This window comes from Chaetodon trifascialis, chromosome 17 (genome assembly GCF_039877785.1).
Source record: "Chaetodon trifascialis isolate fChaTrf1 chromosome 17, fChaTrf1.hap1, whole genome shotgun sequence".
In the NCBI taxonomy this organism is placed as follows: domain Eukaryota; kingdom Metazoa; phylum Chordata; class Actinopteri; order Chaetodontiformes; family Chaetodontidae; genus Chaetodon; species Chaetodon trifascialis.
The window spans coordinates 15021401-15040192 of NC_092072.1; the positions used below are offsets into that span (position 1 = coordinate 15021401).

Below are 18792 nucleotides of genomic sequence, written 5' to 3' on the forward strand. Positions count from 1 at the left end.
ATCAATTTTTAAGTTATAGCAGTTACATAACCCATTGACAACAGCATCTATTACATCCATAAAGTTAACGGATTAATGTTACCCTTTAATGGCTCAGTGGTGAGGAGAGGACTCTGTATAGTGTGTGTGTGTGTGTGTGTGTGTGTGTGTGTGTGTGTGTGTGTGTGTGTGTGTGTGTGTGTGTGTGTGTGTGTGTGTGTGTGTGTGTGTGTGTGTGGCTCCCAGAGAGGGGAGAATGTCCTTAAATCACTGGGGCTGGCTAACCAGAGCCGGCTGGCCTGTGTTGGGCCTGTTAATCGAGCGTTAAAATGGCCTGTCATAAACCACTGGCCAGTGACTTCAGCAAACAGCCTTAGACCTGGGAACACACTCGCTCTTTTTCTGACTGCCCTCTATCTACCCGACCGCATGCAACACATGCGCACAGAAACATCAAATAAACTCCAATTCACCTCCTCAAGTAAGTCCTAACTGTTACAAACACATTCACTCACACAAACAACATGACATCACAGTCACCACAGTCACATGTACAGTATAGAACTTCAGTGACTTCATCGTCCTAACACAGATGTTCTCTCTTACACACAAACGTGTAGACACACACTCAACATAAACACACTCATTACGCACACATGGTGTATCAGAACTGTGGCAGTGACGCAGCTCCCAACGCCATTACGTAAATGAGAAGTGCTAGCATGTGTTGCGAAGTGCAAGAGAGAAAGGGAGAGACACTGAGAGTGTTTATGGTGCGTGACATCATCTGATCTGAGATCTGTGGGTGGTGCACAATGTAACAGCTTGGGACAGATTTCAAACTAGCACAGATTTCTTGATCATCAGCTCCTTTCAGCTGAAGACAAATAGTCCAACCGGTCCAACGCACAATTTAGGTGTATACATTTGTGCAATGTGACCCACGCTAAATCATAACACACACAAACATGCACACATATACACACATCAGCAGTCTGCTCTTGAGGGGATTTGTATGCGAGGGCACAGTTGGATGTAAATTTAACTCCAACCATCTCATTACATAATCAGATGACTGTAACTTGTATACTTAGATGCTGCTTAAAGTATCTGTTTCCAGTTACTTTTTAAGTCGCTCATTAATCTCACATTACTCTGCACCTCCCCGATAAAGACAGTCACAAACCACCGTGTATCAAACTGAGGTGGTTTGGCAACAGAGCCAGATGTGTGATGTGGCTGCAGTGAGGATAATGCTACATGGGGACTGAGGTCAGTAAGTTTGTTCGACCTTTGACCTGCAGCGCCATATCTTTACAAACAAGGTGACATCAGGCTCTGAGCAGGCAGCTCGCTAAAGCTCCCAGTCTGGCTGTTAAAAACCATGCTGGGGTGAAGATGCCAGATGGTAATGGCTGGTATAGCCACTGAGTTATGGAGGTATTTGTAATCCCAGTAGCATCGTCTGCTCCGGAGCACCAGCCAGAGACTTCCTGTCTGCCCTGATGCACTTTTTAGTGTGACTGCGCACTCTTCACCAGCACACACACACACACACACACACACACACGTGCTGTAAAACATCCTTTATCTTTTCTGAAAACAAAACTCAGTGATTCACATGCACATGGGGGAAGAGCTCAAAACACAGTGACATCATCACAACTTCCTGTTTCTTCTCGTTGCCGTGGCTACCAGAATTTGCATACTTCATGCCATTGGTGGATGATGAGTCAGTAGGGTTGGGTCCCATTTTGCACTTCATCCACAACACAACTATAACCCTCACCGGAAAGCCTGACCAAACATGGCAGAGATATTACTCCATGGAGATGTGAATGGCCAAAGTCCCTCCTGTTAGGTTGTATGGCCAATGGAATTTCATGGCATCATATAAATAAGTTTGTCAAATTACATAAGTCACCATTTATGTACATTTTTGAAGCAATAATTTACTGTGACTTATTGAAAAAAGGATATATAAGCCTGAATATACCATACACCCTTGTTTAAAAGGTCTTAATACAAAACATGATGAATAACAACTTGTTAAGCTATGAAGCTCCCTCTGTAAAATATGACACAAACTTGTGTCAGGATGGGGTGCGACTCCTTGCCCTGATCATGACTTATGACATCATATCAAACACACAATGGCGACAGTGTGCAGCGACTGTGTGCATGTACTGATGGTAACAATAAACCCAGTCACAATGTGTCAAACTTCATCAATAGTGCTCCCCTGCTAAAGCTTTTGAACTACCCCACATCTCCTCTGTCTTTTAAATCTTATAGCCACAGTATACTGTATGATCCAATAATAACTTGATGTCACTGTACATACACCACATGGTTGCTCTAACCTCAGCAAAACTACACTCAAGTATATGCATCTTTTAAATGGAATTAACTGCAAACAGCTTTCATCCTTATAAATCCTTATAATCCCTAATATGCTTTATGATTACTGTGATAAAATATGTATAATAACATATGTGTATTAATTATGCCTGTTCTGTTGGTCCCTTGATTGTCGGTTGTCTGACTTAAAATATGTAATTTATTGTGTGCTGGTTGCATGGTTGTCTGATAACATGTTTTTTATTCTCAGGTCTCTCTTGACAAAGAGATCAGAATCAGCTTCATTGGCCACGTGTGCACGCATTCAAGTATTCTGACTTTTTTTTTTTTTTTTTTACATTGCTCTCAATGTATTTACACAGTTCCAAGAATAGTTTACGTGAAGATAGAAAAAGACATACAGCTAAGAACAGGGGCACCAAAGCTGAACAAACATAGGTCAAAATAAAGGTAGAACTACTATGTACATGCAAGTATATGTATAAAATCAAGCAATATACAATGTCTACATACAGGTTTTTTGTTTTTTTTCCTGTAACTTGTAAGCACATTTGAATAATGCAAAGGAATAAATATTGAATGACTAAAGAAGATGACTTATTTACATGAAGTGGATGTTATGTACAGTACATGTCTATATACAATATGTTCAAGTGCAGATTTCAAATTTGACAGTGATGGATCATATGGCTAATATATATTGGCTTAAGTAAGCATGTTAACTGTAAATTTGTAGGTAAGTGAATGCTTTAGTATTAGGTTGTTATTCAATAAGACTGCCTGATGAGATAAAGATTTTGGGGCAGAGAGGCAATATATTTTTTGGGGTCATCAGAGATTAAAACAGAGGCTCAATGGACCAGTTTAGCCTATTATTGTTCATATTCATATGTAACAACAACAGTTTTATTATTTTTATTACTACAGAATTAGGTCAATCTTTGCCGTTAGCTGTCTACTTAGGATATGTGCTATTAATCATATTCTAGTCATCGATTGGGATCAGTTCAGGACATAGCATGGCCCAATTTCTCCACGCCACAAACCTGTTTTGTTTCATAATAACAATTTAAATCCAAAATAAATTAAACGACATCATATACCTCAGAAAACTTTTGAAAAGAAAAACCTCGGGGCCTGTTTTGCTCATGTTGACGCATTGACTCGATGCAGACGCTGGGACGTCCCGTTTCAGACACTGAAAGTGTGGAGAGAGGAGAAAAAAAGTGGGTTTCATCCGCCCACCCGGCCTGTCCCGTGTCCCGTCACGTTGCTGCTAGTGTGTCTGACTCGGCTCGTCTGCCGGTCCAGGTCCACCAGCGTGTCCCTGCCCGGTCCTTCCCCCTACCGGCCGGTGTCGTAACCCCGCCCCCCCCTCAATCCCTCTCTCCGTACGGGACCGCAATGATTTAGAAGTTCAGGAATCCCACGTGACGTCACCGGGAGGGTGATGTAATGCTTCTGTAAATAGAACGTATTGTAATCCCGCTCCAGTCCAACGTGGTTCCTCTCTGGAGCGCCGCTTGTCCCTCTCCACTTGTAGGTAAGCCTCCGCAATTTACTTTCATTCACAAAACTTAAAACCCCGCAGCGAAGCGCTTTTCTGACACTCACCACAGTCTGCTGAATTTATCTTTAATGTTTATATTATACGTTATTTGACGCTACTGGAAAGTTAACGGGGGAAGTTTTTTGGCTAGCCGTCCCGGTGAAGTCTCATCATCAGGCGGACGGGTTGAGCGCGAGAGTCTATTTGGGGGGTGTGACAGCACTCTCCATACAGCTGTGCCGGGCTTGTTTATGAGTTGAACAGGTTGCTTTACGGAGCGGTAAGGGAAAGGACACATACCGGCATGTTCCTGAGAAACACACAGACCCTGACCGGCCGCCTTGACGGAGGATTTGCTGCTCAGAACCGCTGCCTAAATGTGAGCCGAGTGAGCTGTAAACCGGCGCGAGCGCTCGATGTTTTGTTGACATTCATCCATCAAACATGGCAACTTTGAGAAGTAGTAAGTAGCTCAAGTCGGCTCGTTCTTAGCGGAACAAGAGGACGCTGTAGATGATTCACAAGCACAGGTGGTTTTAAAAGTTCTGCGTGTATCATGTCATTCACCATCATTACTCTGACGATCGTGAGTGTCGAGCAATGCCAGAGGAGGAAGCAGGGGGAAAAAAGTCGTGTAGTTTAGTCGCCTCGAAGATATTATTTTTTTCCAACACGGGCATTAATCCGCCTTGAATTGGCAACATGTTGTCCTGTCTGTTGTTGGATTTATGTATTAGGGATGACGTCACTCTGCATTGATGTAACCGCTCTGACAGAAGGTTTTGCTGAAAAAGTGCTGAGTCTGCTGATCCGTGTACAAGTGCGGCTGAAAGTAGGACAGAGGTGAAAACGGTTCAGGATAACGATCTTCACATTATCCAGCTCTCTATTGATCTCTCTAATATCAGGTCATGTAATCACAACCAATCACGTATCACTGCTGCAAGACAGGCTACACACTGTAAACTTCAATGTTTGACATTAAAAAAAAAAGTGAAAATATCTGTCTTTTTCAGCTAATTTGCTAAACTATATATCCATCTATAGCTGTGTTGTGGACACTTGCTTGCTCATTCGGTTTTCTGACACACAAACAAAGATACACACTCACACACACACACACACACACCTATGAAGTCACCTCTACTTGCCTGGGGTTGGAAAACGGGGGCTGAGGCAGGTTCAAACCTGTCAGGAGTCAGGCCCACAGCGCAGCCCTCCCTCTGCTGCCTCCCACCCTCATTCCTTCTGTCTTCCATTCATTGTGTCCTCCTCCTTCTTTCTCTCACTGCCACTTGCCCTTTCCATTCCCGTGTCCATCACCTCAATGTCACTCTCCAACCCCCCCAATACACACACACACGCACACTTTCCATTTCATATGGAAGCATGTACTTTTGCCCTCTGTCTCTTCACTCTCAGTCTTTCCCATCACATCAGGACCAACTTTACTGTCTTCTCTGTGCTTTCGACTCATGCAAACGCAGAGTTTTAAAACGTGTGTGTACCTGTGAAGTGTCTAACGCATTTCTCATCTTTGTCATTCCTCGATCACTTCTTCCGCCTCTCTGTGGTTATCAGTACGGTAGGAGGATGAAAAGTCAAGGAAGGGTCACCCTGTTGACCTCTGGGTCTTCTCTACAAGTGTGTGAATCTTGTTTGGTGACACTCAGCTCAGAGGAATGTCTGCGGTCAGCTCTTCTTCCCCTCTTTTGCTCTCAGCGGAAAACAACGGGCCAGCAGCGGCAGCAGCACTTCAAATAGGTCGTAATTACTGCCCATCACTGGCTTAATATCTCCACTGAAGAGCTGAGCAGGTCAAGCCTGGGTTAGCGCCGCTTGTGGGTTTATCATTATACTATATTCTGTTTGTATTGGTATTTTTACCCTGCAATGACTTTATTTTCATGTTACGCATTGGAAAGTGTCCTTTCATCACCCGCGTATTATTAGCTGATGCCCTGATGAAAGCCTAATTGTAGGTCAAAACAATTGCACTACAGTTGGAACGTAGCTACATAATAACCATGAAAAGTGAAGATCTGTCAGATCTTGATGCGATTCTGGTGCTTACATGTTATTAGCAATGTGTAATGAGTAGTTAGGAAAGACACAAACAGATTGTTTGTATTATAGTACTTGTCCTAATAAAATGACTACCTGCAGCATACAGTGATGCTGGTAGAAGCCAAGACTGTTACACTCCCGCTGGCACCAAAGGGATCATTTTCCTCTAGATAATGTTGTGTCTCAGGGTGAAACATCCATCATCTGTGGCATCTACCTCATTACACACTGCTTCCACAATAAAGACGTGATAATAGGAGGATAACTGTATCATAGAAGCTTAGGGTGTGATTTATCTCAGGGCATTGTCTGTGCATAAATAAAAATACAGAACTGAGAACTGCAGGCTTCCTGCTGAGTGAAATCATCATACAGTAACTGGGACCTGAGAAACTTCCCCACATACAGTATGATGAAGTTGCAGGTTAACGTGGTGTTCTTGTTTCTTCTGTTTTCTAGGCTTCTGTATGACATGAATGACAAACAGGACAGGCCTTATGTGTGCGGCGCCCCAGGCTGCTCTCAGGTCAGTTGGATACATTATGTGTGTGCTACACCCGCACTGTAACAGCAAGAGTGGAAATTGTTTTGTGGGAAAGTATATTATATGTATACTTATGCATATATGTACGTGTGAGTGTATATAAACAGAAATACATGTATTTATACATGCATATATATTTCATTTTGACTAAGAGCGTTATGACTGAATAGTCAGCTACGAGAGCCATCAGCCGATTTAACATGAACGTCTCATCCCATGTGTCATGTCATACAGCTGCACGCATCTCTTCATGTCTTTCTCACTCTGTCGGTGTGCTGCAGCGCTTCCAGTTAGAGGAGCATCTGATCATCCACAGACATAAGCATGAGATGACCCTCAAGTTCCCTTCCATCAAGACGGATACGGCTTTTACAGGTGAGCCAGCACAACAGAAGCGAGCAACCATGCAAAGGAGGAAATATGGAATGACAACTCTCACTCATTCCGCAGTTTTATTTAACATTAAGATGACCATTATCATATGGAGTTTGTGTGCAGTATTTAGTTTCTCAGAACCTTTGGAGATATTTTACTTTGAATCAGTAGTTTTTCCCCTCATCTCCCTGTAATCATAAATAATCTTCTTCTTTTTTTTACTACTTAGACATGTTATATGTCCCACAGTTCACCTGCTGTCTGGCTGCATGAGTGTGTGGTGGCCTCTTTTCAGGATCAGTGCTTGATGAAAAAATGATGACGCTACGTTATACAGTATGAAATGAGATAAGCTCGATACAGGCTTCCTTCCCTCAGATAGTAAGTGCTGTGTAACAGAGTCGCCCATGTTGCGACATGTACAGTATACTCCATCAGATTAGACCAAACATACTGATAAGACCCACTTTGATTAAAAACACAGGGAGGAGGTGTACAGGGGTCAGCACACAGAATCAATGTAACCATATGTGTGTGGATAGGCGGTACTGTCTGCACCAGGCTTCGACCATAACAGTGAACTAGTTTGCTAATTAATTGAGCAAATATTTACCAAAATCAGATGGACAGTAAATACCATCTATTACATCAGTGGGTTACTGCACTTAAGTATACTGTACTGTGCAATCTGCTGATTACTTTCTTGATTAATCAAATCATTGCTATGAATATAAAATGTCAGAAAAGAGCAACATAAAAAGTCAATCACAAAGTCCAAAATGACATCTTCAAAACAGCTTTTTTTTTTGTCCAACCAACCGCCAAAAACCAGAAGAGGCTGACTATTATAAAATACAGAGAAACACAGAAAATTCTCACCTTTGACACGCTGCTTGTAAAATAACTAAAACATGATTAATTTCCATTTATATTTTTGTTGATCAACCAGCCAGTTAATTGGTGAATCATTTCAGTTCTATAACAGAGTTAGATAAAAACTGCAAAACCTCCTGACTTTCATTTTTCTGATTTTGTAAATTATTTATCTCCTTCCAATTCTTTCAAGGCTTCATTTCCCCCCAAATGAATAGAAAAGGGGTCATCCTGTTTAAAGACCTGCTAACCCAAACATAATTGAATTATCATGGGATTCAGTGGGGAGATTTTGTGTCCCATTGTTGTCTAAATGCTGCTTTATATCCTTTTTTGTCAAAGCAAAAATAAGAATAAGGGGAAAAATGCCTTTCAGAAACCATAATTAAACCCTAATGTGTACTTCATGCAACAGCAAATTATTATTGCTGTGGTTTTTAACTCAACTTAGACATTAAATAAAACAGATTTGCAACTATTTGAAGATGAAGTGTTCAGATATTTGGGGCATATTTTTGCTTCAATTCACTAATCACAGCTTTAATGTTCTAAATTTGAAAGCCCTGAAAATGCTAATGATGGATGCAGGATAGGTGCATGACAAGTGGCTTCACCAAGCATATTTTTTCTATTGCACTGCCATGATCCAGACTCGTCACATGACACTGTCTGTAACCATAGAAACAGCTGTCTGTCTGGACGTAAACATCAGCATGACATCTGACCTCTCCAGACTCTCCCTCTGCGCCTCTCTCTCTCTCTCTCTGTGTCTCTTTCTCTCTCTGTGGCTCTGTCCTGCAGCCTGTCACGCCTCCTGCAGGAAATCTCATGTCAAAACAAAGAGCCCTGCTGACCTTTGACCCCTGCATGTTTAGACGGCTCTGAGAGACAGACTGATGCTATCACAGAGAGAGACGAGGCTTGGCATTACAATTTGGATGACAGTTGACTTTGAAAGCAAACAAGCTAAATCAGGGGAGAGTATTGCAGCAAAAGACAGCAGTGCATGAATGTGCTCTAATTTTTATAAACCCGTTTTTTTTAATGTATATTTCTGCTTCTAGACGAGACTCCGACGCCAACCCGATTCTTGCAGAACTGTGAAGAGGTTGGTCTATTCAAGGAGATAGAGGAGGAGTTTCTTCAAGCGCAAGAAGAGGAAAAGAGCAAACAGGTCAACAGAAACATGCAAACCAAAATATTGCAGAATTTCTCTGTCTTTTGGCTGACGTGAGCCTTAAAACAATAGAAAGAAAGAATCAAGACACAGTGCTGACAAGTGTCTTCTTTCTTGTGAGGTCTGTCAGGTTAGCGTTTTGAGTGACACTTAATGTGAGGGAGATAAAGCAGTCGGACCCAATTAGACGACCGAAGATATCTGACCTGCTGCAAGGAAAGACACACCAGGCGATCACATTCTCCCCTGTAAATTAAACAGCTAGACATCACAGGCACAAGCAGACACGCGCACCTCAATAAATGCATGCATGCACGCACACACACATCAAAATCACCTCATATCACAGCACGCACTGACTGAAAGTAGACACTGCTCTGTGGGTTCAAAGTGGTCCCAGCTGATTGTCGCTCTCACTTCTCCCAACAGACGCTTTCTCATAATGGGCCGTCCTGTATGAACCAGCTCAAACCCCAGCTTCAGCTCCAGCACCCACATCCCCAGCCAACGCTGCACCATCCCCAGACCCATCCCCTGCAGCATCCCCAGGCTCATGGCACCATGATGGGCCCCAGCTGCAGCCTGGCTGCCCAGCAAGCTCTGGCTTCCTCCCAGTCCGGATCAGTCATCACCCAGGCTCCTTCCCCGCTCACACACTCAGGGTGAGTACGGCCTTGGCTGCACACATTCACACCTAAAGGCATCTGAATGTATACAGTAATACTTATTCTCTTCATCACACACACACCCACACACATACATCCCACACACATATATTTCCTTTTAACGCTGCCTCTTCTCGCTCTTTCTTCCCCTCCTTCACAATGTCTCGCCCATCCTGTTTTGGATGTATTATAACTCATTCTGTCTGGCACAGACTGGCATTTCCCCCTGCATAATTTATCACTGCGCTAATGAACTGAGAGAAAGAAGGGGAAAAAAATCAAACATCAATTTACTGAGAGAACAAAGTCATAGCAAGAGAGATGGAGAACGGCTGCGTAACACCCACTCAAACCCACTGACACCACCCACCCTGCCACCTAAACACAGCCTCTGTTATGTCTGTTAAGACTCAGAACCAGACTGGAGCCTCTCAGCGCCTGTTCAGCTTCCACGGCTCCCTGGTTATCACCCAGTTCAACAGACAGATTAGAGGAGTTCCTGTCTTTCATCTGACCAGCAGCTGTTCTTTCTCTTCCTGCCATTTCAACTCGGTTTTGATTTATGCCATTCACATACACTGTGAGTTTAATGAAAGATATCACACCAATTTTACATATTTTGGATGTTAGATTTGGTGTAGAGTACGTTTACAACATTCCACCGTTTTAATCTTGGAAATGTCCTTTCAGTATCTTAACTATTTCAAATGTTTCAGCTGTAAGCACACTTAATGTTTCTTTTTAGTCAAGTTTTTCTTTGTCTAATAGTCATAGTTATCACCCAATAAATGAGAATTCGTTTCATTAATAGATTTGTGACACTTTGTGACTTTTTTTTTTTTTTTTTTTTTAATATTTTATGCCTTTGTCAGAGAGTCAACAATAAAGACAGACAGGAAATAAGGGGAGAGAGAGAGACAGAGAATGACAATGAATGCAAAGGTCTCCAGCCAGACTTCAACCAAGGGACATTGTGAGCACATGGTCAGTGCCTTAAACAGCCAGGCCACCAGGATGCTTCACATTTGTAGCACTGTTCTGAATACTATGAAGCCTAAGAAAGAATTTTAAACCCTTCTCTTATCCCAACGCCCAGTCTTACAAAAATAAAAGCCTTCTTATTACCACCCATCAATAGACCCATAACTGACTTGTGCTTGCAACACATATTGTGGACAAACAAAGCCTCTGTCACATCTGTGCTGTTGATTGGATAAATCGAGGTACCAGAAGTGAGTCAGTGACATAATAAGCTCCAAACATCTGTCCAGGACCAGACAGGACAACGGGACAGAGGAGAGAGAGCTGACAGTCAATTATGGTGCAGGAAATCAGTGCCAGCTGAATCCAGACAGCATGTTACTCAGTGTTGCTGAATGAACCATGGATTGGGTGTCTGACTGTTTCTCCTCATGTTTACCACCGGTTTCCATAGCGACCCGGTCTCTCAGTGTCTGGCTGTTGGCCCGGCAGAACTGTTGTGGTTACGTTAGGAAATGCTGTTTTGGTTTGTGTGTACTTTGTTGTATGTTAAACGGGCCGCATACCCCAGATTCAGTGATGACATCATTGCCGATGACCTCAGCGAGGCCTACGCTGTCCGACTGGCTGAGAGCCAGAGCAGTTAGGTCAGCACATGGCACCCCGGGTCTCCACATCCCCCGCTGTGATCCCTGAGCTGCTCTCCTGGCCCTCAAGCTGTCCCTTTTATCCATATTTGTTTTGTTTTTTTTTCACTTTTGTCACCTCATCATAGTTTCCATTGCCATTGCTTCACCTCAAACCTCTGTTTACGCCTTTTTGCTCACTTACAATAATTTTTTTGATTCGTCCATTTGTCCAGATTTGTTTTGAGTTGGTTGACCGAAATTGCAAAACAACTTACTTTCTCACTAACACGTCTCGTGGTTTGTAGCTATGCGGATAGATTTGATTTTAGGTGCCCACATTTCTTTTAGGTTTCCACCTCTGGGATTTCATCTGCCACCCAGCGGATTTGACTGACACCAACCAACCAAATACGAACCTCAAATCTGCCTTTTGTCTCGCCGCATTTCTTTAGTCGGGTGTGACTGCATTTTGTTAAAATCACATGCACATGCTGCTTGGTTGCAAATATACCTGCATCCAGCCAACGCTTAAACTCTGTGGCGGAATATGAGCATGACAAGGAAAACAAAGCATTCAATACTAAGCCATACCTCCAGTATTCAGTTAAAATAGTATAAATTTGAAACAGAACCAGATTCAACTGCACCAATTAAAACAGTATGACAAATGATCACAAACTGCCCAAAACCTTTTAGAATCACCCAATCAAATAAAAAGTAGCCTAATATGGCAAAAACATAGCCTCCACCTCAGTACAATGGATGTGAACAGAGTGTGGCCACGGAAACAACTCTCTTCAGAAACAATGTCCATATTATTCTGGATAATCCAAGCAACAATAGATTTCATCTGGAATATTTGTTATATAAAACTGTTCACAGTGAGGTCTGTGGATTATCCAGAGTAACTGTGACACTGTTTCTGAAAAGGCACATGGCTTAAAATGAAGCTGTTCAATGTTTTGAACACCCAAACCAAACTTTCAATCACCTCCACTGAATTGGGGTGGAGGCAGAAATCTCAGAGACCCATAATCTCTGAGGGTAAGTCGGAAAATGTAAAATAACCATGCCCATTTATCTCAGTCTCACCTCCATCTGCCATTAAGACCCAGCTATAAATGTTTCAACTTGCACCTCTGTCTGAACCCGGATTAGTGAAACTGTAGCTGTGGATAGCTGTCTGGCATGACCCGTCCCTCTCTCTCTTTGTGGCTGACCACAGGCCGGTTCCCGGGCCGCTCTCCTCCCTCCTCCACATGCGGAAAAGACACAGACAACCGCTGCCAGCCTCCTTACCTGGCACCCTGCCAGACCCCGCCATGCAAGGGGCATCTGCTCAGCACATGCCCGTAAGTATGGGAGAGCGGTTACTCGCACACAAACATTTGCATTCAGACAGGCGTGCATTATGATTTATATATGCAGGTATAGTGGCCAAAGTGGTCAAGATCCCCGAGTCAGAAATATTCATGACTGACAGAAAAATTCACTTCACTCTTGTGGATGAATTAATCAAAGTGTCAAACTCCAAATGGATATGACCTTGTGGGGAACTCTTTATACTGGAGGTTATGTATGTGCTGAAGCCTTTTCTTGTCATGGTTGAAAGGTTATTTTTGTGTCAATTTCTTCCTCTCTTCAGATAGAGAAGCAGATGTCCTGTATAATGGGTATACCAGGTCCTGTACACAACCCCTCCTGCTCCTCGCCTCAGGTACTGAGCAGTCCTTTCAAACACTGATATTTTCTTCCTGTTTCTGTGGATTATTGCTTTCTCCTCTGCTAATAACATTTTACGCCATATGACAGTATGAGCACAACACATATTACAATTTATGAGAGGTGTAGTCTGAAAGATTTAAGCAGATCTATTGGCAAGCAGTTGAATCTTATCTTCATAAGTATGTTTTCATTAGTGTAGACTGTACATACACTACAGCAGGACCACAAGCGGCTTTTTGACAATTGATATCAGTGCCATTATTTTCGGACTAAAGCTGACAATCAGTTGTTAGTTCAACTATTAAATGAATAGTTTGACATCTTGCGAAATACACTTATTTGCTTTCTGGTGGAGACGTAGATGATTTATACTCATATTTGTATGGTCAGTATGAAGCTACCACCAGCAGCTGTTTGGCATAGCTTAGCATAAAATTAGAAATGGTGGGAAACGACAAGCCTGGCCTTCTCCAAAGGTAACAAAACCTGCCTACCAGCACCCTGAAACCCTCTAATTTATTTCATTTACTTAATCCGTGCTCAGATCCAAGATTTGTTTTTGGCACATAACACACTAGAACATTGAATTATTGCCTTCGGTTTTTGAACAGATTACACAGTTGAGTTATAACATGTTAATTAGTGAGCTTTTGCTTTGGACAGAGGAAGGCTAGCTGTTTCCATCTGATTCCAGTCTTTAGGCTACGCTAAGCTAACTTACTGTTGGTTGTAGCTTCATATTTGCGTTGTATGTAACAGATAACTCGGAGAGTCTTCTCATCTAACTCTGTGTTAGTGTATTCCCCAAAATGTCAAACTATCCCTTTAACTTTGTATGAGCTCACCTCTGTATTCTCATCTCTGCTCTTAAACAAAAGCCACAGAACACACTCTGCCTCACACGCTGCCTTTGGCTTATTACTTTCTAATCAGGATGGACAGGAAACAGAGTGTAACTCTACACTTAAACACACACACTCACACACACTCACAGGTCTGTGCCACAGGAAGTCACGATCTACATGCTCTCCCAGGCTTTCTTGGTTGTTATATTTTCCTTCTGTCAAAATGCTCTCAGTCTCTCCCCTTGTAAATTTTACATTTCCTCTTTCTAGGTGCATGTAGTATGAATTGTTAAATATATGTGTGCTATCAAAAGCAACTTGAAAGGGAAAACTGTGAAATCGCCGTGTCCACATGCACACACTCAGAGGCTTCATGTGCACAGCTTGTATATAGAGCGGCAAATGAAAAGTGGTTTCAGGTTTCAGTGTCTGGGGTTCAAATCTGAACCGCTCTTCTTCTCTTGTTTGAGCACACACACACACACACACACACACACACACACACACACACACACACACACAGTTCTTCTCTAGACCGATCTTATTCTATTCTATTGTAATTTAGTCTTGCCAGGTGTTTTGTTTTGCCTTTCCATGGTGTGAAACGGGACTCTGCGTCTGCTAAACCACAGGAGGTATATTAACATGCCTCCATTGTACAGTAACTCCACACTCAGCTGAAGTGGAAAAGTAAACGTTTGACAAGTGGATCAGTGTTTCGTGTACAGTTTCGTGTCTTCATTCACTGATCCCTCCAGACAGAAATATCAACGTGGTGTGTCATCCAGTCCAAGGAGATCCATGATGTAATCACAGGCCCCAGTGTCAGGGTGTTTCTATGTAGCTGAAACACTCGTGTCCCGTCCTGTTCAGTGTGTGTGGCTGTGTGTGCGTGTTTGACTGGCAGCCTGGCTGGCTGGTAAAGCTGGCACAGACAGCTCGGTGACCTCATCCTTGGCACCCGCTAAATGTGCTCCCTTTTTTCGCCGCTGAATGGTTGAAGGGGGGAAAAAAATCTGCTCCTTCTCTTAAAGAAATATTGTGTAACAGGGAGCAGATAGCAATATTGCCAGGGAGGGGGGGTGATGTCATGCTCTAAACATGACCTCTCCCTCTCTCCCTCTCCTCTGCTGAGCATAGGAGAAAGGTGAGATGAGGTTTAATTTAGCTCTTACAGTCTGTTTAGTCAGATGATACGCGGCAATGATAAAGTGTGAAGGTATCAAGCTGCAGACGATAGCATTTATTGGAACACATTATCCCACTTATCTACAGTTGTTTCCACGGTTGTGGACAAATGGCGATGATGGACCAAGTGTGGTCTGAGAGCACTTATCATTTCAATTTTGAGACATAGAAGTGGGATATGTGGGAGCCTGCTGTTAAGACTTGTTTTACCTGAAGTGGCCTGTAGGTTTGGAGCTTAGCTGCTGTGACTAATTTAGCTGGTGTTGGGGGTCCAGCTCACCCCACCCACTATGGGAGAGATGGAAAATGTTTATGTATAATCATGAGCTCTTCATATACAGTGTTTGTATTAAATATTCTTGTACGATCTTACCAAGAGAACTTGGATGATTCATTGTCTCCAATAGAAGCGAGTTAGCTTTTTTCTCAGCTAAGCAAGAAATTTTGTGAATAATTCAATATGTTGTAGGAGGTATAGAATATGGAAGACAGACGGTCTGGAAACAGGCACCAGAGGTTCGGATGTAATGTTGAAGAGTACAGGAGAGCAGAATATGGTAAGGGGCTTTGAGGAGGTGAGATTTTAAAAAGCATCTTCATCAATGCTTCAAAGTCTTACCGGATCCTTCAGATATCCGAGAATTGAATTTAGTTGTCTGTAACATTCCTACAGGCCATAATAAACTCAGAGTTATGAGTTGATGAGGATGCTGACTACTGAGACTCCACTGTGTTTAATAATGATAACAGTTTGTAATAATGTATACCTATGTGTATTTTTGATCTATTTATCTGCACTCAGAGATCCAAACAGACGCTGGGGCATCATTTCCAACAGCACCACCCAGGAATGGTCGCCATCAACAACCCTGTGACGTCCATGGGGCACATGATGGAGATGATGTCGCAGCGCCATCAAGCACCTCCGCTACAGCACCACCATCATCCTCAGCATCACCATCATTCTCAGCTTCCAGCTCCACCCCTCACCTACCAACAGCGATGCCATGCTCCACCTCCGCACCATTTGGGAAGCGCCCACAGCCACCAGCTTCACCAGTCAGCGAATGTACCACACGCTCAGGCTCACCAATCACCGCCTCCCCACATGCACCAGGGCTCACCTCCTGCACCTCCCCTGTCTGTTCCAGCACAGGTATAATGCATTACATTTACATTTATGTATATATTTTGTATGTATTTATATCAATGGTGTTATAAGTAACACCTGACTCACAGTATGGCTACTTTTTTAATGTTTGTCTTTGTTTTGTTTGCAGTTATCTCCTGTTGCGCAGCAGATGCAGCCTTCCCAAGCACCCCACTCCCAGTGTGCAGTGCAGGCAGGTGGTAGCTGCAGCGGTGGAGGAGGAGGAGGAGGAGGAGGAGGAGGAGGAGGAGGAGGAGGAGGTCGTCGCAGGAGGACGGCAGAGCATGACCCTGATGAACGCAGGCAGAAGTTTCTGGAACGTAACCGGGCTGCAGCCACCCGCTGCCGACAGAAGAGGAAACTGTGGGTGTCGTCGTTGGAGAAGAAAGCTGAGGAGTTGACGCACACGAACCTGCAGCTACAGGTGGGACACGCTCTGACAAGCACACACACAAACACAATCTACACCTCGAGGATACTGAGTGTTTCTCTTTGTGTTTCCAGAACGAGGTGACATCATTGCGGTCAGAGGTGGGTCAACTGAAGCAGATTCTGCTCACCCACAAGGACTGTCCTGTCACCGCCCGGCAGAGAGAGGCACAGGGGTACCCCAGTGAGTAAACCCCACTACCCTGCACTCCTGTCTAGAAATCTCACCAGCTTTGCCAGACGCCTGACACCAATCATCTCCATCCACCACTGAGGGTATATTTCAGATACTTTACACCTTGTATGTGCAAACCACCGTTCTGCACACACAGGGACCTTAAACTGTACCGCACAGAGTGCAACCAAACAGCACTTGAAGAGTAAAAACTCTGCTTTTAACCCCACTTTCTCCAAATATTGGTACATGCACTTTTATTCTGATGGAGAGCCAATCAGGGGAAAGCACTGCACTCTTAACTCTCCACTTTAAGGAATGTTTTTCATTGTCATTTTGATACTCATTTAATGAACCAGACCTTGGTGGTATTTAAAATACTGTTGGAGTGCAATGCAATATTCTGGCATTGGCCATTTTGCCTTGCATGAAGCTAGCTTGCATCACAATGCAGACCATGCCCATCTTGCACTCCTTGCAGGCTTAAGTTAACGTTCAACAAGAACTAAACTTGTATGTGACCTAACATGAATGATATTGAAAAATACTGCACCTTGTGGCTTAAGTGAAAGCAGCCATTATGTTTTATGTGTGGAGCTGCAGAGAACAAATGATGAGATGCAATATTGGCATGTGTTATATTTGTTTACTTCTATTGTTGTCTTTTTACATGTATTTGTTAAAATAAAAGAGATATTTTCCTTTAATCTGAGCTGTAGTTGGTTTTTCATTCTATGCTCACGAACTCCACTCACAGAATGGACAGTCCACACAGGGTCAGTGACTTTGATTGACAGCTGTCTCTGTGTCCAGCTGCAGGGGTGAGCCCAGGAGGAAGTCCCACCCCTGCAGGTCCTGGGTCTCAACTGCAGGCCATCCAACACAACAGCATCTCCACCTCCTCGACAGTCGGAGGCGACACAGGGCATGACCCCCACCCTGGACGCTAGCCCTCACCGTATAGAGGAGGGGGTGGGAACTGGATGGCTCAATCTGACCAGACTGAATTATGTTTCTGTCATAACTACACTTAAGTCTCACTCAGCTGTGGATCTATTTCTCTTTGTATTGTAAATGAAATACTGAACTGAATAAGGTGAATTTATAAATCCATGTGAACACTGAGGTATTTTTCAACATTATTATCCTCTTTTCTGGTTGGAGGAGAGACCAGAACCACATACTGATACATTTCCATAACAGATGCAAAAACTACCTTATCTGAAAGCCTTGTTAAAAACTGTGATGGTTACATGGCAACTGGACCCTGTGTTTATTCAGAAAATGTCTGTTTCTGTCCACAGCAATCTAACCGTTGCCTGCTGCCTGCTGGCTTTGCACGTACACAATCATAACACATCCTGCCAGTGTCTTTTGCTCTTTCATCTTGCACTAATTTTGAGACTATATATTAGTTTTATATTTCTAACTGAGCATCTGTGAGTGCACACCTTATGCCTTCTCTTCAACGCAGACGCAGCTTCACAACTGTATTTTTCTACAAGTAATTAATACTAAGATTAAAAAGAACGTTTATTTTAAGAGCTCAAATCAAAGCCACATCTGTCTTGGAAAGCCATTTAAAACATGATTGTACAGTATTCAGGCACTTTTTTCATACTGCCTCAACACTAAATAACTATAAACTGCACCTCATGTCTCAATCCCTGTCAGTAAATAATAAAAGCACTTATTCTGGTATTTCCTTGTGGGTTTTTTTTGTTTTGTTTTGTTTTTTGTTGTTTTTTATATAATATTTTAATTTTTATGACATAAAATCTGAATTTGTTTGACTCATAAAATCACTGGTTGTAACCAATGAAATTATAGTTATGAGCTTGATTCTGTACATACAGTGTGGTCTTTACTGCCATCTAGTGACTGGTTTTGTTAGTGGTGGCTGACTGTAGTAACTGGAGTGGCCTGCAAAGATCAGTAGATGTTTTATGTTTGACTAATATAAAAACATTTCTTAATATATAATACACAACGAAATGGCCTTAAAATGACTTTTGTTTTTAAATGTTTACTTGTCTAACTGTGAGGTAAAGTGTCCCAAATTTCAGGGCTTCATTTTGGT

At 42.8% G+C, this 18792-nt stretch overlaps 1 protein-coding gene across 1 annotated transcript; it reads left to right on the forward strand.

The window, feature by feature from the left end:
• The first annotated feature begins 3849 nt into the window (after positions 1-3849).
• Positions 3850-17800, forward strand: LOC139345907 (cyclic AMP-responsive element-binding protein 5-like). The gene is made up of 11 exons (XM_070984790.1): positions 3850-3883; positions 6416-6482; positions 6782-6875; positions 8813-8922; positions 9355-9587; positions 12426-12552; positions 12846-12917; positions 15761-16114; positions 16239-16532; positions 16613-16721; positions 17526-17800. Exons 2-11 carry the CDS (start codon positions 6429-6431, stop codon positions 17660-17662), a joined length of 1584 nt encoding a protein of 527 aa, XP_070840891.1. The 5' UTR covers positions 3850-3883; positions 6416-6428; the 3' UTR covers positions 17663-17800.
• The last annotated feature ends 992 nt before the right edge of the window (positions 17801-18792 follow it).